The sequence below is a fragment of the Poecilia reticulata genome, chromosome 19 (assembly GCF_904066995.2).
Source record: "Poecilia reticulata chromosome 19, P_reticulata-male-v2, whole genome shotgun sequence".
In the NCBI taxonomy this organism is placed as follows: Eukaryota; Metazoa; Chordata; class Actinopteri; order Cyprinodontiformes; family Poeciliidae; genus Poecilia; species Poecilia reticulata.
Window position 1 is genome coordinate 17,983,027 of NC_088848.1, and position 20,038 is coordinate 18,003,064.

At 41.0% G+C, this 20,038-nt stretch overlaps 1 protein-coding gene across 1 annotated transcript; it reads left to right on the forward strand.

Moving 5' to 3' along the window:
* The first annotated feature begins 642 nt into the window (after positions 1-642).
* Positions 643-19,970, forward strand: LOC103481903 (Na(+)/H(+) exchange regulatory cofactor NHE-RF1). The gene is made up of 6 exons (XM_008437706.3): positions 643-1,372; positions 12,674-12,844; positions 16,917-17,070; positions 17,164-17,207; positions 19,011-19,115; positions 19,198-19,970. Exons 1-6 carry the CDS (start codon positions 914-916, stop codon positions 19,357-19,359), a joined length of 1,095 nt encoding a protein of 364 aa, XP_008435928.1. The 5' UTR covers positions 643-913; the 3' UTR covers positions 19,360-19,970.
* The last annotated feature ends 68 nt before the right edge of the window (positions 19,971-20,038 follow it).

The window sequence follows — 20,038 nt, forward strand, 5'->3', positions numbered from 1 at the left end:
ATAATATGATACAAAGTAGTTATCTACCTGCTGTTCTCCATTCAAAATATATTAGTCGGTAACTTTAACAAAATGCAGAGTTGCTTTATTAAGCAAACAAATTAGCTTATTACTCTGACATTAACAATATGGCCATATAGAATTAAGCCCCAAATTATACCTATCTGTGGTAATTAAAAAAGATTTATTCTGAATGGATGTAATATTAGTGTTTTGGACAGACCAGAAAGAGTTCTCTCTTGAATCTTGTAGAGAATCTGTGGAGGTAGTTAAAGATTATGGCGACGGTAGGGAGGTTTTCCAGCATCAAACAATTGGAGCTGAAAAATGAAAATAAAATATCAGTAAAAACATGCAAAAAGCTGCTCGGTGATTGTAGAACAGCCTGGATGCAAGGCTAGAAAATTAATTATTGAGAGAGTCAAAAGTGTAAATAAGAACATAGATTATTTTTTTTCAAAAACTCATTTAACAGTGCATTTCCTATCAGATACATATGCACTGTTTGAATGCACATCATTTAAAATCTAAATCTGCCATATACCGTTGTTTTGGTTAGCTTGTAACACTCTTATTTTGAAAATGTCCCTGCACGGCCTCCTCTAAATTGTTTAGCTTGACAGTGACACTTCCACGACGGAGCCAACAGTGTCAACGGATTGGAGGTGAGACAACACATTGCAACACAAAGCAGAGGGGTGGATCTCAGGAAGTCTATAAAGGAGAAGGCACAACTTTTTTAGCGGCGGAAACGTTTCCCTCACACTCTTCTGCGGAAGTTTATCTCGAGTAAAGTCTGCGCGCAACAGGTGTCACTTCTTTCTATATGGTCGTTGCGTGAAAGCTCCCAACTTGTTTTGCTTGCGGGCGAAGAAGAGAAACAAAAGAAAAGTTGTCAAATTTAGCAAACAAAATGTCTCATCTTAGACCCAGGCTTTGTGTGCTGGAGAAATCGCCCACTGGTTATGGGTTCCACCTGCATGCAGAGAAGGGCAGAACCGGGCAGTTCATTCGGCTCGTGGAGCCTGACTCCCCTGCCTCCACGTCCGGGCTGCTCGCCAGAGACCGGCTGATGTTCGTGAACGGGGAGAATGTGGAGGGCGAGAGTCATCAACAGGTGGTGGCGAGGATACGGGCAACCACGGGGGCTCTGGAGCTTATCGTAGTGGACCCCGAAACTGCGGAACTGCTGAGCAAACACGACCTGCGGTGCCGGAAAGAATACGTGACGGAGGGCATTCGCCTGCCCGGCGGGGACAGCGACTCGGAGCACGAGGACAAGCGGAGCAACGGCACCCCTGTTCCGCGCGAGAATGGGGACACGTCCTCGGCGTCCTCGGTGAGGTCGGGGAGTGTGAGCTCCAGCACGAAGGTACAGCTTAAACAAGTGTATAAAAAAATATAATATTATATTTTATTATATTATATTACTGGGCACACTTGCATTTTTAGCTTGCGGCAATATTATGTCATCTCACTTTCAAGCTAGGACATAACTCTTTAGCAAAATATTCGCTGAGTAAGGTCTATTTGTAGCTAACAATTCTATGACAAATCAGTGATAGGTAAAGCTTAGTACACCCTTGCTGCTTGATTTTAAGGGTGCTGAACAATTTCTTAATTATTCATCAGCAAGCATGGCCACTTCCATGAAACATGGGAGTTTCGACCATTGACTGGTCTGAAGTAAGCTCAAAGGGTGGAGCAACATCAGGAATAGTTGTTTCTGATCAAACTGGGAAAGTCTATGGATTGAATTCCAAACTACTTGAAGCCCAGATCAGGAGAAAACATATTGGTAATCATGTAAGAAATGTGACTTAAGGTTTGTAAAGTTTTATCTGAATGAAGTACAGGAGTTTTGGAGCCTTTTTGGAACCCAAAGTTTAGACATTTGGCCATATGTCCATCTGACATCTAATCCTTTCCAAAAAGTTGACCATCCAGGGGGAAATGATTGAAAACACACCCAAGAAAAGTACAAGAAGAAAGTGTTGTGAAAGCATTAAGTAATTCTTCCAATTTTTGCCATCATTGAAAACTGTTTTTCCCATGACTGTATGCAGGGACAAAGATGCTCACGCTCATATTTAAAGCAACCTGTCACCCAGCCTTGTGATTGTCACCTAAAGGATTTACTGAAACAGATACAAAGCTAGGCAGTCACTTCCGGAGCCGGGAAGGACTTACAGAGACGTAACGCCGCTGGGGGAAACATTCTCGGCTTCTTTCTACTTGTGCTCCTGTTCAAGAGAGTCTTTGTTTCCCAAATCTCTGTTATTACCCCTTGCCTCCTGTCTAGAATTCTTTGTCAGGCTCGGCCTGTCTGACGAGATCATTTGTCACACCCCAAGACTGACAGGCGTCTTCAGCATCTGCTTTCCTTTGTCATCTGAATGATGTTTTTTTTTTATAGAACTGAGTTGAGGTCATTGGGACAACCCGAGTGCAGTTTCTTTATGTCTAGCTTTTTCTTTTTTTAGCTAGTTCCTTGAGGTTATATGAGGAAGAACGTCAAAAAGGCATTCCTCCTTTTGTACCTTCCTTGAACCCTTGTGTCTTCATAAATTTGCTTCTGAAGGTTTCTATTGTTGGATATCGAATTATTTTATTGGGGTTAATCTTTGAGAGGGTTAACAACTTTCCACGGCTTTGTTGGCTGTGGAACTTCTTCAGACTGCAAAGTCTGGGCCCCTGGTTTTAAAGGTTATGTAACAGGTCTGCAGAATAGTCTCATTGTGGAGGCGTTTGGCCCTACGCAGCTCTCCAAATTGCAAGCTGTTTTTATTCATGAAACAATAGGATCATGGTTATTTTTAGCCTGCCGCTCATTTAATTAGAGCTGATGGCAAAATGAGAGTTTTGTAATGAGCGAGCCAGTAAAATACGTAAAATGTTGAACTGCATATGAAGCAGACAGAAATATATACGATTGATTTAGATTTTTTTTTTTTTCAAACACACAAAATGTACAATTGAAATCTTACTAATGATCTAAACACTAACTTAACCAAGTATCAGGTTCAGAAAACCAATGTTTTCTGAACCTGAACATTTAGCATAAAATGCTAAATGTGTTAGCATTTTATGCCTGCACAATACATTTAGTAACAACTTCACTAACAGAAGTGACTTCATTTTATAGAAGCTGTCAGAAGTGCAGATAAACATGTTATTGCTGTTGTTGTCATCATACTATGATAACAACTACAGTACAATAAAAAAAAAAATTTTACATTGTAAAATGATTTGAAAAGCAGCGATTGCAACCATATTCTACTGATATGAATATTATTTTTTGCTGTACGTATTAACAGCAGCTAATAATGGCAGAAACTGTAGGATTTAGAACTTTATTTATTCTATGTTCTTGTTTCAAAAACATATTCATTGAAGCCATCTCTCTTCTTATAGGTCTGTCGTTCTTTTGCTAATTCATTGATTTTTATTAGTCTGCTGTATTAAAGTGGAGAGATGGGACTGCATTCTGGTGGAAATTGTAGCTCATCTAATCCTAGATTTTCCACTTTTAAAACCTTTAAGCCTAAACTATAATGGCAAAATACAAACATGGGAGATATTTTTGGTAGGTGTTGTACCAGCATTAGTAGCCCTACCAATTAAAAGCATAACATTGGTTCCCAAACAACAAGATGGGTTCTGTCCTTTTCTTTTGAAGTTCGTTTTGATTCTTCACTTTCTTTTTCTGGTTGAAGTGTGAAGACCAAGTTGGCTCGGGCCAACGATGTAGACATTCAACAAAATTCCTGGCTGATGGGGAACTTGGCACAGCCGGAGTTCCTGAGTAGTGGTGTGATACTGGCCACTGATCCTAGTGGCAGCCCCCCATTCCTCCACCACTGGACTAAACTTGAGTGGGCTGACCGATAATGACGTGAAACTATCCCTGCTCGTAGTTAAACAATAGTCCCTTTCACTTGATGATGGAGTTAGAAGTAGCAGAAGGAAAGCAGCTAAGCTTTTCCTTTCTTCAAAAATTAAAAGACCCCAAGACTGATCTTTTTTTTTTTTTTTTAATCCCAGAAACTTAGCCGTACCGGAACGTTTCAGTGCGTTTTGCTGCCCATCCTGGGCTCCAAAGACTGACTCCACCATCACACTGAGAGCTGGCTGTGGGTCACCATAGAGATCCCAAGTGGCAGAAAGAGGCTTTGTCCACAGTGTTTGCCTGTGGAGAAAGGCTTGTGGGCCAGAAAGGAAAAGAGAGAGCACTCTCACGCCTCTGAGAGGAGGCCATGATGACCCTGAAATACATCCACACCGCCCCAACACACCCTGGGAGTGAGACTGGAATGAACTGGGAATCGTTTTGTAGAAAGGAGTCTGGTTTGGATTTGCAGATGTGAAACGTCAGTGTCATTATTGCTGTGGTCGTGACACCACTCGTTGAGCTCTCCCCTTCTCCTTGTATCTTATCACGACCTCTGCGGATATTGCAGAATGTAGAAGAAATGCCAGCACATTCCCAGCATTTGATGTTGATTTTATGCCATCTAGATTAAACTTTTGGCAGATTGTCGTAGAACGTGGCTGATAAAGAATGCAAATGTTTATTGCCTCCAGCCAACAAAGTTTGCACATGTTTCCTTTCTTTTGGCTCTGATCAGTTTGGTTAAAATTAAACCATTTATTTCTTTGCTGCAGCAGAATTCAACTGCATTAACTTAGCCTGATGGCTAAGGCGCTTTACACAACAACAGAAAGGTGTTTTGGCAAGTGCAGATTCTTAGCCCTTTTGCCCTAAGGAAAATTCCCTGGCTGATCTGTCTGAGGCGTACATGTCTTAACATTCTGTGCAGTGTTGAGTGGATTTGGCATGTATGGCCTGTCTTGTCAGATTCTGTGCCGCTATCTTCATAGTTTCACATCAATACAAGCGTAACTCTCTTTCTTTCACATGGCAGCGCAAAATGCCTTAGAGGTAATGTCAGTGCTGGTAAACAGACTTGCATAATCTCTCTTGATCATCCACAATCCTGTGGCCTTTTCCTATTTGCTCTTCCATTCTACTCACTCCGCAGGTTTAGTAAAGGATTTATGTGTTGGGACTGAGGTAGTCATGAACCAAGGTGGATTTTGTGTATAGGGAACTATTTTGGTGTTGGTTTAGCCATATGTTTTGATGTTGAAAGGTCAGACAAGGACATATTTTCAATTTACTGATAGAGTCCGTCAGGCTTTTATTAAAAATTGTCCCGCTATTTCAAACGTCTAAAAGTCCTGTTGAAGTTTAACTAGTGCCACATTTATGTCTGTGATGGTAGAACAAAGAAGGCTTTTTTCAGGATTCACTCCCAACAACAGGTTGATGTAGGCAATATGAGTGGTTCCCAAAGAGACTGTCACATTGCTACATGTCACCCTTTGCTGCATTGGAGATTTTTTTTTTTCTCCTGGTGTGTTGAGCCAAGAGAATTGACTGGCACTTGTCCGACATTCCAAGCTAAGTCTCTGTACATACATGACAACATCAGGACAGGAAACTTTTGTTACATTTTGGTCTCTCGTTTAAAACAAATCTGCTCATTGTGGAAAACGTATGTTGTCAGCGAAGACGCATAGATACGCCTTACTCTGTACAAGCAAACGGTTACGGAAACAACTCTTTATCTGAATGTTCACAAAGTTGCACTGCCTCCTACAGGTCTGGCATATGTACAACATTTTTTCCAGTGCTATTTGTGTGCAGCGCACTTTCATAAATGCAGTTTTTTGGGGGGGAACCAGCAAGAAACGCTTTTGGAAACATTACCATGTAAATGGACTAAGAAATAAGAACTCCATTGTGATATTAAAATCACTGAGTATTACTTGTACACAGTCTCAAAAATTCAACCTGAAAAAGTACAGATATATGAAAATGGATTTAGTTTTATTTCTTATTAATGGAACAGTTATGGGTAATCTGCATCGCAACACACTGAGTTCCCTGAAGATGACTAATTTTGAAAAATGTAGTCATCATGCATCTGAAAAAAAACAAAAAAACTACATTCATTAAGATTCTTTTTACACATTTCTAACGAGGGTGCTAATAATTATGCATACAGTTTATCACTCGCTACACTGAGGGACAGTGGGTATTAGATTGGGCCACAGAGGTCACTGCTACAAAACCCAAAGCAGAAGTAGCTGCCCGTTATAGGAGTGAAGTTCCTGTTAACTTGGAACCATCAGCATTTTTAAATGGCATAACGGAAGGAGACTTGCTGCTAAGTTGGTGTGTATAAGTTCTCATTTTTCCCCCTTTTTGACATCTTGGAACTTCCACTAGCAAAGACTCAAAGATCAAATCCAACTGCATGTGATTTAAAAACAACTTTGATCCTCACACTCAGCAAAGGCCTTGAGGCATATCTGAACATTCCATATTTTGTTTAGCACTTCATAATCTCTCTTATCTTCGTCGTCACAGGATGATTGTCTCTCTTGCCGAATGTGAACCAGTGTTAACAGATATGAAAAATCTTAAGTCGGAGTCGCTGTTTTTCTTGCACATGCGGGTTTTAAACACGTGTGTAGCAACCAACGCTAATCTCGATGATGTTGCATAAGGGAGCAGTTTTCCATCTGATGAGTCTTTATGTGGGCTGCTGTCCAAAATAAACACCATAAAGGTTCTGTTGGCGTCACTCTGCTCTGCTTTCTCAGTGACGCTTTTCTTACAGCCGGCGAAGAGATGAAAGACATCCTCTTGACCATCCGAGTAGAGTTTACGATCTTAGTCCGTGTCGATCTATCTTGTTTTAAACACCATAACTCTTGTAGCTCTAACTGAACGTGAGCTGTAAATCCATCAGGATGCCATCAGGAAATTTAGCATGGCAAAAAGGATCATAACTTCATTTGTCGCTGTAATTAGGAACGTGTCTCTGAAGTGTGCTTTTGGATCTAGGCTGAAAAATTCAGCGTGACTAAACTGATTGATGTGCCCATTTGTTCACATAAAAGTGTGTAGGAAAGTATTTGACAATGAAGTGAGCTCCTTTGTCAGTTTGGGCTTTTCACACTCTATGTCACAGTCAGGAATGTTCTAGTGTCTTTTGTTGACAAGTCAATAAAACATCCTTTTGATAAAGGTTAAGGTTACAAGTATCGGCTGTTTGCCCATTGTATAGATATGCAGGCATTTTGAGTTCACTGATTCATAAAAAAACTAAATTATTGCCTTGAAATAACAAGAGGTTCAGCAAAAAAGATCTTTCCACTCATATCTGCCATTACATATGTCTGTTTTTGATCACTTTTGATCACTTTTATACCTTTGTAGTTTTGGTCCTTTCTACCCCCATAATGTGACAAAAGGAACCACTTCTGTTACAAAATGGGACACCAGGCCCTTATTTATTAAGTATATAGACATATGTGATTATGCAACCAAACCCTTTCTTATATGTACAGGAAACACTTTTTTTTTAAGAAAAAGTTTTTCTCTTTGGAGAAGGTTGTTGTTTTTTAGTTGTTGTTTTTTCTTTATTTAGTAGAAGCATTAGGTTTTCTTAAATAATGGAGATAAATTCTCCTAAAAACGCCTGATGTGCACATAATGAAATTAAGTTTTATGAACTTTAATAATAACTTTAATAACTTACTTATTATTCTCATCCCCAGTCACATTAACTGCTGATCCCCTTTTGGACTAGTTGACTAAATTATAACAGATGGTGACCCGCAATAAATCCAGAATAAAGTTAATCCACCACCTGCTGGTAGATTTTATTTATTGGAGTCGTATAACCATTTTTTTATAATATTAATGTTGTACGAAATATCGTTCTGGCAGCAATTAATTGGTTTCTCATCTGTAAGAAACTTCCTGCTCCATCTGGCACCTATTATAAACAATAAAAACTGCAGCGGTGGCTAGATTAATGCAGCACGTTAGTTTGGTGCTGAAAAGATCAAAAGATTAAGAAGCACTAATGGCCTAACCTGATTGAACACACTCGCACACTTACACACTCATAACCAGCAGTTTCCTCTGTCAACAGAGTGATGGGGTGGAACTGGTGACGAAACCACTTCCTGTTCATTCAGCTTGTTGATTTATGCTGAAGCTCCTTGGTTTATTCAGTCTTTTCACATTTGTTTTGTTACCTCCAGCAAAGGCATTAGCATTTTAGCATGTGACATTCTGTTCTTGTTATAATAACCATTACACAAAAAATATGCCATAGACAAGAAAACTTAAAGCAAAGACTGTTAGGTTTTCTGAAAGAGAATCATGTGTAGTGATTATCCAGCTGTGCCAAAGTCTGGTATTACTTATTACAATCAGCCAATGTAACCTCACAACATTCCAGGTTTTTTGAGTTATTGTGACAGTAAGACGGATGTTTTTAAAACCAGATTTAGAGGTTCACGCCAACATTAAAAGGAGAGGAAAAGAAATTCCTAAATAATAATTATGGAGTGAAAGATGGAAAAAATAAATCTGACCCATTATTATTAGACAACTGACGACTAAAGCATCACAATGCCACAATCTGAACATGGCATTCAGTGGCTATGTGTTTGTTCTGCTTAATTAATTGGGCGACTGAGTCATATTTACAGAGTTCTTGCTGTGGTGGCATACTGTGAACTATAATGCTACCGGGACTTAACTTAAGCTAATTATTTCAAGACATTGGTGCAAGATGGCTTTTCAACCTGTGAGAGAAGATGAGCAGAACTATTTCAAACAATCCTCTTATTTTATTTATTTATTTTTAAATAAAGAAGATCAGCTAAAGAAGTTTGAACTTATTATGAAAGGCAAGTTAGAAACACAAGACATGATGTTTAACCATAACGAGCTGTAAAACCATTAACCTTTGATACCGTGCAAACACGGAGAACGTTTACAGCGGTCGTTGGTTGCTCCTTTTACTACGACACTGAAGCAAGAAGGATCCTGCCTTAACGAGGCTCGATGTTTATTGAAAACATCAATGAAGATGTCATTGTTCTGTGGATTGTAATAGTTCTCACTTTTGAGGAAAAGTTATAGAAATATGTTGCAAGTTTTGTTGCAGAAGGCTCTTATCTCAAATAGAGAAATTTAAAAATTTTGTTTTTATATGACTTAATTCATTGGGTATCATCGGATACCCAAGTTCAGTCCTGGAGATCTACCATCCTGCAACTTTTACATGCATCCCTACTCCAGCACACCTGAACCAGAAGGCTAAATCCCCTCATCTGCAGTCATAAGTCGCAGGATGGGAGCTCTTGAGGACCAGACTTAGACACCCATGCTGTAAAGATTTTGGTCTGGCGACATTTAACTGAAATCAATTGGATTACTTATTGCTGTTCATCTTTGATAATAGTACATTTTAAATGCTTAAATGTAGGGTTGACCAAATTTAATATCACGAGAACGCCGTAAAATTGACAGAATAATTCCACTGAAACCCTATGAAGCAAATTATTCCAATGTCTATTGACTAACCGATTCGATGTTGAAAATGGAGCCTTAGTTGCTTTAGCAACAAACGGTCTTGGACTTTAACCCTGAGTGGTGCTGTATTTCAGTACAAACCTTCACAACATTGCTACATGTAGGCGGCTTTGCTGATATTGTGGTTTTCCTGTGTGACCAGATCTCAAAATGCAGCACCGTACCAAGGACCGCACCAAGGACCTTGCGAATACAATAAATTAGCGTATTCACTGCATGTTTATTCTGCAGTTGAATTGCTAAAAAAGGATTCTGCTGTCAGCTTTCACAAAGTTACTCTTTCCACCAAGTAACTTGGTCATGAAGACTTCTAATATAGCACACAGGAAGTACTGCAGTGAGCCGCGTTGAAGTGCACTCAGATTGGCACATTTAGTAACCAGTTCGAAGGAGTTGTTGAAAAACAGACGATCAGAACATGCTGTATGTTCGCAGGAGAGACTGTCTTATGGATCTTGAAGTTAAATTTCACTCAAAATAACAGGCTTTATCTTGATCATACAACACTTTGAGGAGAGTATACCTATAAATGGTGCCTGTGGCATAATGAAGGAGTTGGAGATGCTATAAAACACATCCTCTGTCCTCCATGATGTTTCTTTTGCATATGGAAATGTATTGGTGGACATGTTGCCAGATAGTCCTGGTCTCCTCCTGAGCCACAGCTCCCCTGGTGAGAAGTAAGTGGATGATCATGTGCCAGCTGAACTTGGATGACATACTCATCAGCAACTAGAAAGTGTTTATTGCTGATCTGTCTGAGCCCTGAGGTCTGCAAGGCTTACTTATACAGAGAAGAAATCTCATTACCAGCTGGGGGACTGAAGATTTAAGTGGATTTGAAAAGTTGTCAACACTCTATGTGAGCGCCACTTTATGCGCAGTGGCTGTGGGCGGAACGATTTCAGTTTTTGTAAATGTAACTTTTCTTTCTGATGGTTTATTGTTTGGCAAAGGAATGGCTAATAGAAAAATCTTACATTTGATTCTCTCCTTCATTCCATCACACGGTCAAGATAGACTGACAATCACTCAGTCATTGCTCCTATAAAGATAAATGAGTCGATGCACAACATTGGGTTATTAAGAAAGAGACAAGACCAGAACCTTTAATTACACTAGAATATTCAAGTCTAGATCGGACCGGTTCATAAATTTAGGTTTTTATGCTTGTCTAATTCTGTGCTCAACTAAAATGCATAGTTTTTTTGATTTCACAAATAGACTATAAGTTTATGAGCTATCAGTCTGTTATAGAACATTTCTATTAAGTGTAGAAGTATCCAGTTCGAGTTTGATCGGTCTTGAGTATTTGAAATGTTGAGCTAGAAATCGTTAAACACAATTCTGACTTCAACTATGTCTTCGGTTTAGTTTTCTAGTTTTAGTTTATGACTTGTGAACTATAAAGCAGGCAGCAACTTCAGCATCATTAGCAGCAGTTACTCATTAGCTAGTCACTGTACATTTTTTTTACATTTATTTTAAATTATTAGATGTCCTGCGATCTACAGATTAGCCTAGATTGCATGTTTTTTGACTGTAAAGAAAATGGAGTACTCAAAGAATAACCCATGCATGCAACAACATGCAAACTCCACGCAGAAAAATTCCAGCTGAGATTTGACCCAGCAGACATCTAAGCTGTGAGGCAACAGTTGCTAACCACAGGAGCCACCGTGCAACCTCAACGATATCCTCTGCTTAAATATGCGTTTTCTGCTTGTTTTTTTTTTATTACAAGCACCAAGAATAAACTTCTAGTATGAATTTGTTTTTAAAATAATAATAGTAATCTAGTAATTTTCGTTTTGGTATGTAAAACAAATTGCCATTTTTTTCTTGCTTACAACAGATAACCTTTGATGTCAAAATGTCTACTTCCACCCACTAACAAGTGACACCAAGATGGCGTCATTCACTTCACGTGTCTGTGATCACATTATGCCTGATTAACCCATGTTCGGAGGAACATACGTGTGGGATGAAATAATCTTGGCATGCACGGTAATCATTACCTCGTCACGCAAGTCTTATCTCTGCAAAGAACTTTGTCAACCTTGTCATAAAAGCGTAATTCCAACCAGTCTCAGCTGTCGCCACACCCTCAGGTTCTCCCGAGATCACCCAGTGACTCAGTCCACATGTTCCAGCAATCATCAGCCAATGTTTCTCTTATATAAACCTGTGGATCAATACATAATCCTTGTTATGAGCCACCCGGAGGGGGAATTTAACCTGAGGCTATGCTGAGGTTGCAGTGGTTGATCTTAAATGGTCAGTTGAGAGGGAATCATTTACAGATGGGTGCAGATAGCCGATGCGTGCATTGATAGTGACAGGTTTATCAAGTACAAGAAGAAGGTGTGGACCCTTTTTCTTGTTTCAATCATCCTGGTCAAGTGTTCCCAGTGCATATGGTGATCATAAAACGATGAGTGTAAATAGAAGTTAATAATAAATCATGCCAGCTACTTAATTAGAAATAATTTATGCCTTAGGAGTTGCACCGGGTTGTTGTTCTTGTTGGGCTAGTTCAATCTATTTTGAACTAGACTTTGTGTTTATAAGAATGCTCCTGTTCAAGACATCAAGACAGGGATAATCAGCAAAGTGTCAACATTTGAATTTTAGGTTCACAGACATTGAGGTTTCAGACTAAAGGTCCTGATTGGAAGCAAATGATTAAGTTAGGTAGGTGGTCACTTACCCTTGGTGCTAATTATTTTTTGGTGTGGAGTGCTGTAGATGGCGTATAAATGTTTTGCTTTGGCAATTTATAAAAAGTAACAAAAAAACAGTACCTCCTGGATGAGATTTATTGCCTTTTGCTAAGTTATCCATGCACCAGACTGTAAAAACTGGATCAGATCGGATAGAGTGCTAATAAAATGTGCAAAACCTTTGCTGTTATCATTGTAGTCGTGGGATAAGTCAAATATTTATCCCACATGGCCATAGAACGACTTTTACTTACTAAAGTCATTTCTGGAATTCAAAGGAAGGACATAATTGTGAGATACGCAATTATGTACGGAACAGGTTTGAGTTTGCGTGCTGCTCCATCCCAATAATGTTGGGATGATTCTTTCCAGGAAAATAGTGACACTATCTTTTGATTTTTCAGAAAACCGCTTGTGAAAAAAGCCCTGATGTTTTAAAGAAACCGTTTTGCAGTGCTGACCTCTGATGTGTGCATGTTTGCAGGTCGAGAGGGACGGGCCGCGGCCTCGCCTCTGCCGCATGAAGAAGGGCTCCGGCGGCTACGGCTTCAACCTGCACAGTGAGAAGAACAAGCCAGGCCAGTTCATCCGAGCCGTGGACGATGACTCCCCAGCACAGAGAGCCGGCCTCCGACCGCAGGACAAGATCATCCAGGTCCGCCTCGTGCTCGTCGTTCTGGGGTTTTACCGTGTTTGTGCTGCATGTGTGTCAGCTGTAATCCTATTATTACATCAGTGGAGAAATGGGAAATCCCACTTTAAGCAGATGGAGAGTGTGTGAGACACTTACTGTGCATCTCTGGACTACATTATGGACAGCTTTCACATAATCAGCCAGAGATGGATTTTAACCTCACGACCCTGCGTCCAAGATTCATGTGCTAATAGTGAGGAATGTGCTGATTATTGTGTACATGCTCGGAGTCTATTGCCAGCAGAATGTTCTGTACCACCTGCTGATGTTCACAGTCCGTGTGGGAGCGGGTGAGACTGAAAGATGCCCTGCACATATTCCCACCTCCGACCTCACTCCCACCAGAATTCCTCTCGCCCTTATCTCTCTGGGTACTTGATTCATCTTAGCTATGGGAGTGTGTTCTTTTGCACCACTCTCCATAATCACAGCACCACCGCCCAGCACTCTCCATCAGCGTTGTCCTTCCTCTTGCGTCAGTCCTTGGTGAAAGTATTGGCTCATCTGTCTCTCACACACATTATGAATTTGAGTCATATCCCATTCTTAGTAAATAGTTTATTTGCAATGTTGGTTCGCCTTTTTTCCAACTTTTACAGCTTTAGCTCTTCTGGAAAGACCTTCTACAAGTTTGAGGCGAACAGTTGCTGATCAGATTCATGTCAAAGGTGTTCTTTTGGGTTGAGGTCAAGACTATGGAGGTCAGTCAAGTTGTACCACACCCAAACTTGCTCATTCACGTCTTTGGTCTTATAGACTACTAATTCGACAAGAAGGAGCCATCTCTAAACTGAGAGCCATCCTCCCACTGAGTTGGGAGGATGGCAATTTTAAATAAATCTCTTGGTATGCTGAAGCATTAAAAGTTATTTTCAATGGTAGCAGAATATTGGATCCAACTTCTGAAAAACAAACCCTCACCATAATCCCATCTACATCCAACTTAACACATAACACTGTTTAATCAGGCAAGCAGACTGGTTACCTGACACATATGACTCATCACTTTAGCGGACACCTTTCTAGAATCTAGTGGCAGCACACTTTATACCATTGTATTTGATGCTTTTTTCTCTACATGGTGATAAAAGGCATGAATGAATCTGGTTAGTGATGGGAATCCATTTCATGAACGTTTCTGCTCACTGTTCTTAAGATAATCTTTAGGTTTGGAAGTCTGTAGATATTGACTGTTCACTGCGCAGCTAAACATCTACTGACCTCACCCTGTGATTTCTATATGGCTTTCCACCTTACAGCTCAGTTCCTGTCTTTCCCAATCCCTTCCACTTTATGACCCCACTAACAGCTGAAGAGAAAATTTCTCAACTGGACTTATCGCACAGTTGGCATCTTAACAGCCTACCCAGCTGTTAATTCATTAAAGTCCATAGGGCGACCCATTCTTGTTTTCACCAATGATTGTTGGAGCATTTTGCCTTGGTGCTTAACTTCATACAACTGTGGCCATGTGAGTGGTTGGGAAATCTGAATTTGGTGACCTGAAGAGGAGGTCCAGTACTTTTTGCAAGACTAACAGGAACTGGGTTTTAACATCTAAACCCAGATAACTCATCTGCATTCAGTCAAAATCTTTGTTAGCCAATGGATTCATTTAAAAATATCCAACTCCCACTGGTTCAACAATATCCAAATTCTACTGGCTAAAGTTTTAGTGAATGCAACTCACTAAAACTTTCGGTTTTAAGTTGTTGAAAACTCTTTTCTTGACACGTTTACTTGCTTTATGTATCTCCCTAAAAACTGCCAGACTATAGTTACAGGGTTTTGTTTTCTCTACTGCACTAATCTCTACTGTATTGTGTCACTACAGCACACCATGTGTTTATAGACCAAGCTTCTGAAGACTTGTGCACAGTCTGAAACTTTTCCCTTAAAAGCTAAAAATAAATTAGACCTCTGGAGATTTCTCCCTTTAACACACTAGAGTTCTTTACATGGATTAGTAAAACAAACTCCTCTAACTGATGTTTTGGATATTGGTTACAGAGTAATCTCGCTGTTATGTTAACGTTCAGACGGGATACAGCGTGGACTTTATCTGGTACAAAGTGCAGGCGTTTATTGAGCCGAGCGGTTAAATGTGTAGTGGAGCACACGTTGCATGATGTTCCTGCTTTCTGGCCCAAATGCTGCCTTCAGCTGTGCTGCAGAAACCCGTGGTGCCGATATCTGCTTCAAACTAGTCATTGCTGACGGCCGAGCAAGTTCTGCTCTCGACGTGCAAGCAGAGACCAACCGCGATGCGATTTTGTGCAACAAACCTTGTGTGTTATTTTACTGCCGTCTTTTTATGACTTTGTTACACCATTTATCTCTTCATTTGGATGTTATATTTATTTACTGCCCCTGTTATGCATTTCCCAACTTGTTAAACATTGACTAAATGCCAAACACAACCCAGTATCAAGGCCTTTGCAGATACTGGGTCGCTAGTCACCGTGATCCGTCGGTTTCAGGGACACATCCTTTCCACTTAACACTCTTTTATTTATTATTATTATTATTATTATTAACAAATGTTGGGTTAAGCTATAACCTTTGCAACGTCACTACCCAGTTTAAAAACTGATATCAAAATCCTTTTTTTTCTTTTGCTCTCGTGTTAGTTGAGGCTGCAAGCTAAACTTAGCTGCAATTCCCCAGAAGTATCCAGTTGATTTTATTTATACAATAAAAATTCCCAGACATGCGAGCTTGTTAAAAGGTGTCTAAGAAATTCCTGATAATTACATCAAGTTTCGACTTTGAAGCACAACTAGCGGATTATTGCTGAGTCAGTAGTGAAAGTCAGATCACATCCAGTTAATTACCGCAATCTGACCATCAGTGGCTTCGTCCAGAAAAGAGCTGAACGCATAATTGTTCTGTAGCAACTGTAGGTGATGCATAAATGGCGAGTAGTAGGAGAACGTTACAGGGTGAGGAAAGTGGTCAGTACTACAGAGAGCCATTCTAACTATAACTTGTATCTTTTTCTATTAAAATACCAGTCTTGAAAATTAAAGAGAATGTCTGCCTACTAGAGGAAAAACTGTGAGCCTGATAACTGAAGGATTTGCCTCCCATTCTACCTTCATTGACTCTAGAAACCAGCAGTAAAACCTTCAATCCTGAGAAACTTTTTAATTTCTCCGTTGCAGCGGTTTTGCTGCAGCTTTTTTGTCCGTCTCAGTGTCGCCTGTGCACGCCAGCGCGACACGTTGATCGGCCTTAGATCAGCAAAAGCGACTGACGGCAAAGTAGTTAAACTAGAAGTGTTGTATTTTTGGCATCAGGTAGATATTACAGCGTCTGCGTTTGGGAGTTATTGTAGGAATGTAGACAGGGAAAGTGTGTGTCGTGTCCTGGGCAACATCATCACACACACCAAGACTCAATTGGAAGGTTGCCATAAGATGGAAGACAAAGTGAATGAGGGGAGAAATAAAAAAATAAAAATGTAAACGAGATCTTGATATTCTACCGTTATACTTTCCAATGGATTCAAGGTACAGAAGGCCTTAACTATACTTTTATTAACTCCCATGAACATGCTTCATGTTTTTTAAATGGAAATATAACACCACTTTCAGCTTGAAATCAGTGAAAAGTTAATCAGTTGTAGCTTTCTTTCTTTTATATCCGACCTTCTGACTGGTGTGAAAGAGGGGAAGATGTTCCTAAACTCGAGCATCGTGATCCACGTGTGAAGATTTCTTTTCTTTGTTGCTTGTGAAGACCTGGCTCACCTCCAGGTCTTCACTCCTTTGACTAAAAGGCTCAAATCAAAGCAACTTCTTCCAATAATCCAGACAAAAATGTCCAGATTTGGAGATCAAGACATTAAAGTCTCTGAGCCACAGTCAGAAATTCCCCCAGATCTTAACTCCACTAACACACTCTCGAGTCAGGATTTGGTCCAGGAGTTGAGATCCAGCGTTACAACCAGAACGGTTGACCAAGAATCTTTAGCGACTTCGCCACTAATTTTAGCTAACGGTCCCGTGCGTTCCCCCCTCCCCCCTGTCAGGTCAACGGCATGTCTGTGATTGGCATGCAGCACACGGAGGTGGTGGCGGCCATCAAAGCCAACGGAGACGAGACCACCCTGCTGGTGGTGGACGCCGAGGCCGAGGAGTTCTTCAAGAAGTGCAACGTCCAGCCCGGCGAGGAGCACGTCACCGGTAAGACCAGCCCACGCCCTGCCGCGGCGTCCTGAGGGCGAGCATGGAGCTAGAGGGGACTAACGGAAAATCTTATGACCTCTCTCTCCGCAGGACCGCTTCCTGAGCCGGTGTCAGAGAGAGGATCAGATGAGGAGGTAAATGAAACACACAGAGTGGGGAAACAAAACAAAAGTGTTTGTTTCTTTCGTTTTGTTCTCTTTTTTTTCTCTCTGTTTGATCTAAGTTTGGACTTTTCCTTAAACCATTCAGGGGTAATCTTGCAAAAGCTATTTGTTCAGGTAATCCTTGTGTGATCTAAAATTGTTTTGATTATCTGAAACATTTAAATCACGCGTGTCAAGCTAAAGCCTCCCCAACCCCCAGTTTTTATGTGTATAGAGCCAAATTACTTCAGTATTAAATATTAAATTTTTAGAAGCACTCATAGAATGCAGAGAAAGTTATATTATTTCTGTTATTAGTTACTTTTATTCCCACATTTTAGAACTGCAACTAAATTATTTCAGCATTCATTTCGATCTGATGATTAATCGATTAATCGGATTGAAAAATCGGCACCTTCTGCAGATTTTCTTTTGACTAGATTAGTACAAAATTCATGTGTATATTTTTTGTGCAGTTTTGGCAGAATTACTGCTCTGACTTTGTCGTCATTTCAGCAAATTGCATTGTTTCCCCCAGTTAACGATTAATCGATTACTATATTAATCACAATTAGTCCACTTAATCGTTCAGCCCTAATACGTTCCTTTGAGCACATTCATAATCTTGATGTGGCCAGAAATTAAAACGAGTTTGATACCCCTGATTTCAAAACAAAAAAAACAAAAAAACACACAACCAAAGGTCTTTACAGGGGTAAATACTTTCTCCCAGCCGGCTTTGTGGACATTCCTACAGATAGTGGGCTGGGAAGAGCCACCTGACCCCCGGTGATCCTGGGAGCAGATTAGACGTTCTGGACAGCGTTCCCATCAGTGTGAAGGGCCGGCGTGTGTTAGAGGACGGAGGCAGTGTGGAAGTTTCTCACGTCCCCGCTCACACAAACGACACAGGAGCAGCTGATTGGCTTCTTTGCTGACACCGTAGATGACCTCTCACCATGGCAACAGCAGCTCACCACTCTATGCCCACCCCCACCTCTGCTCTCTCCGTGTCCTGGAGGATCATGGGATTGTGCCGGCTTTAACTTGAGGATTATGCTAATGGGGGCGACTAGCGGAGGCACAACTCTCTCACATGCAGCCACTTTCTGCGTTCCTACAGGAAAACAATCCCTCATTCAGCAGCAGCCCCGTTACATAACGCAGCCGTGCAGTCACCTTTGACCTCTCCCACCAACCCCATCTCTCCCCCCAGTTTTTATCACCATACGACTCGCATATGCTTACATCTGCAGAGGCCAGGAGCCGAGCTCTGTGTGCACGGATACTTTTGGATTCGCATGGCATCGCCACTGCGTTGTGCAGCAAACAGCAGTGTTTGTCCACCAACACGAGCTCCAGGTTATTTATAGGAGAGCAGCTGCGTCCAACTTGAAAGTTCTGGTTCAGGTTCTGCAGGGCAGCACAGGAGCAGCATATGTGCTTTAATTAGTCAGTCATGAGAAGGTGATTAAAGCTGGGGGGTTTAGAGGTTTTGTAGATCTTTACTGCCCCCTGCTGGACAACAGCGATCAACAGGTGGTGCTCATCACAAACGCACGTGGGCAAATTATGATTCCTGAACAGCCAGACTGTTTTATTCAGTTCATTTAGATGAAAGTTACACCAACTTTCATCTATTTCCACTTACGAAGACAATCTGTTCCAATTCATTTCCAGCGAAGGTTTTAAGCATAAAAACGTTCAAATATGAACTAGCCTAGCCGCTCGCTCTTGCATGCGTTGAGGCTTCTTTAGATTTCGCCGATTCAAATGTAATCTTGCGTTTGACAGGTTTCCTCCCAGTTGAAGTCCAAACTATCTGTGAGCTCCCAGGCTTCCAGTTCTTCGTCCAACGCCTCCCAGCCAGCAGCAGATCGCAGCTCATCCCCGCCACAGGTAGGATTCGCCGGAAACCTGCGAGGTATATTACCGCAGCTCCGCACCAGAGAGAGCGCTCAGTTTAAATTCCTGTGCGCAGGGCGAGAGGACCCCGGACCCCGAGCCGTCCCCGTCGGGTGACGCCATAGGCCTGAGCTTGTCCCTGGCCCAGGCCAAAGAACGAGCCCATCAGAAGCGAGCCGCTAAGAAAGCCCCGCCAATGGACTGGAGCAAGAGGAACGAACTGTTCAGCAACTTATAAACTCCACGGGAGGGCTCTCTGCTGCCCTCCGGTGGAGAATCCAGAGACAATCAGCCTCTCGTTCTGCGCGCATCTGACGGACGCAGCCCATGTTAAACCCACGTTTTAACAGTATTATGTCATGATTTTGTTGTTTTAATTTAGAGATTTGCCACTATATCTTTCGGTGTTTTAATGACGACCGGAGAGCCAGCATCTCACGCAGAAATTAATGTATATATGTTATGAAGAGTAGAAAAGTAGTCGCTTATGGTTTTTCATGAGGAGAGCGAGGGAAATACAATTCAAAATCTTAAGTGGGTGAATCAACATACATTTCCTTCCAGTCAGTAACTGCTGGGACCTTCATGTTTTAATGTTCTGATGTCTTGATTGTTTTTGTTGTCCGTGTACATACCTGAATGATGGGATTAAAAGGATGTTTTGGCCGAACTGTTGAGGTAAAAGTCTGAAATGTTCCTGCTTATTCTGTTGTTTCTGATGAAATCGGTTCCATTTTTAAAGCTGCACCTGCTGGTCCGATTAAAAAAAAACAAAAAAACAATGTATGTTCTGTGCTCTATGATGTAAAATAAATGTAATGATAAACAAAATATAGCATTTGGATCAAACAGTTGAGTCTGTGTTGTGATGTCCCTTAGTGATCCTAGAGTCAGTGGGTTCCTTGTGTTTCACAGCA

Excerpts from the sequence above, each read along its gene's own strand:
- LOC103481903 (XM_008437706.3), top strand. The coding sequence starts at position 914 with ATGTCTCATCTTAGACCCAGGCTTTGTGTGCTGGAGAAATCGCCCACT. Across the intron at positions 17,071-17,163 it reads CGGCGAGGAGCACGTCACCG|GACCGCTTCCTGAGCCGGTG; the intron begins GTAAGACCAGCC and ends CTCTCTCCGCAG. Across the intron at positions 19,116-19,197 it reads GCAGCTCATCCCCGCCACAG|GGCGAGAGGACCCCGGACCC; the intron begins GTAGGATTCGCC and ends TCCTGTGCGCAG.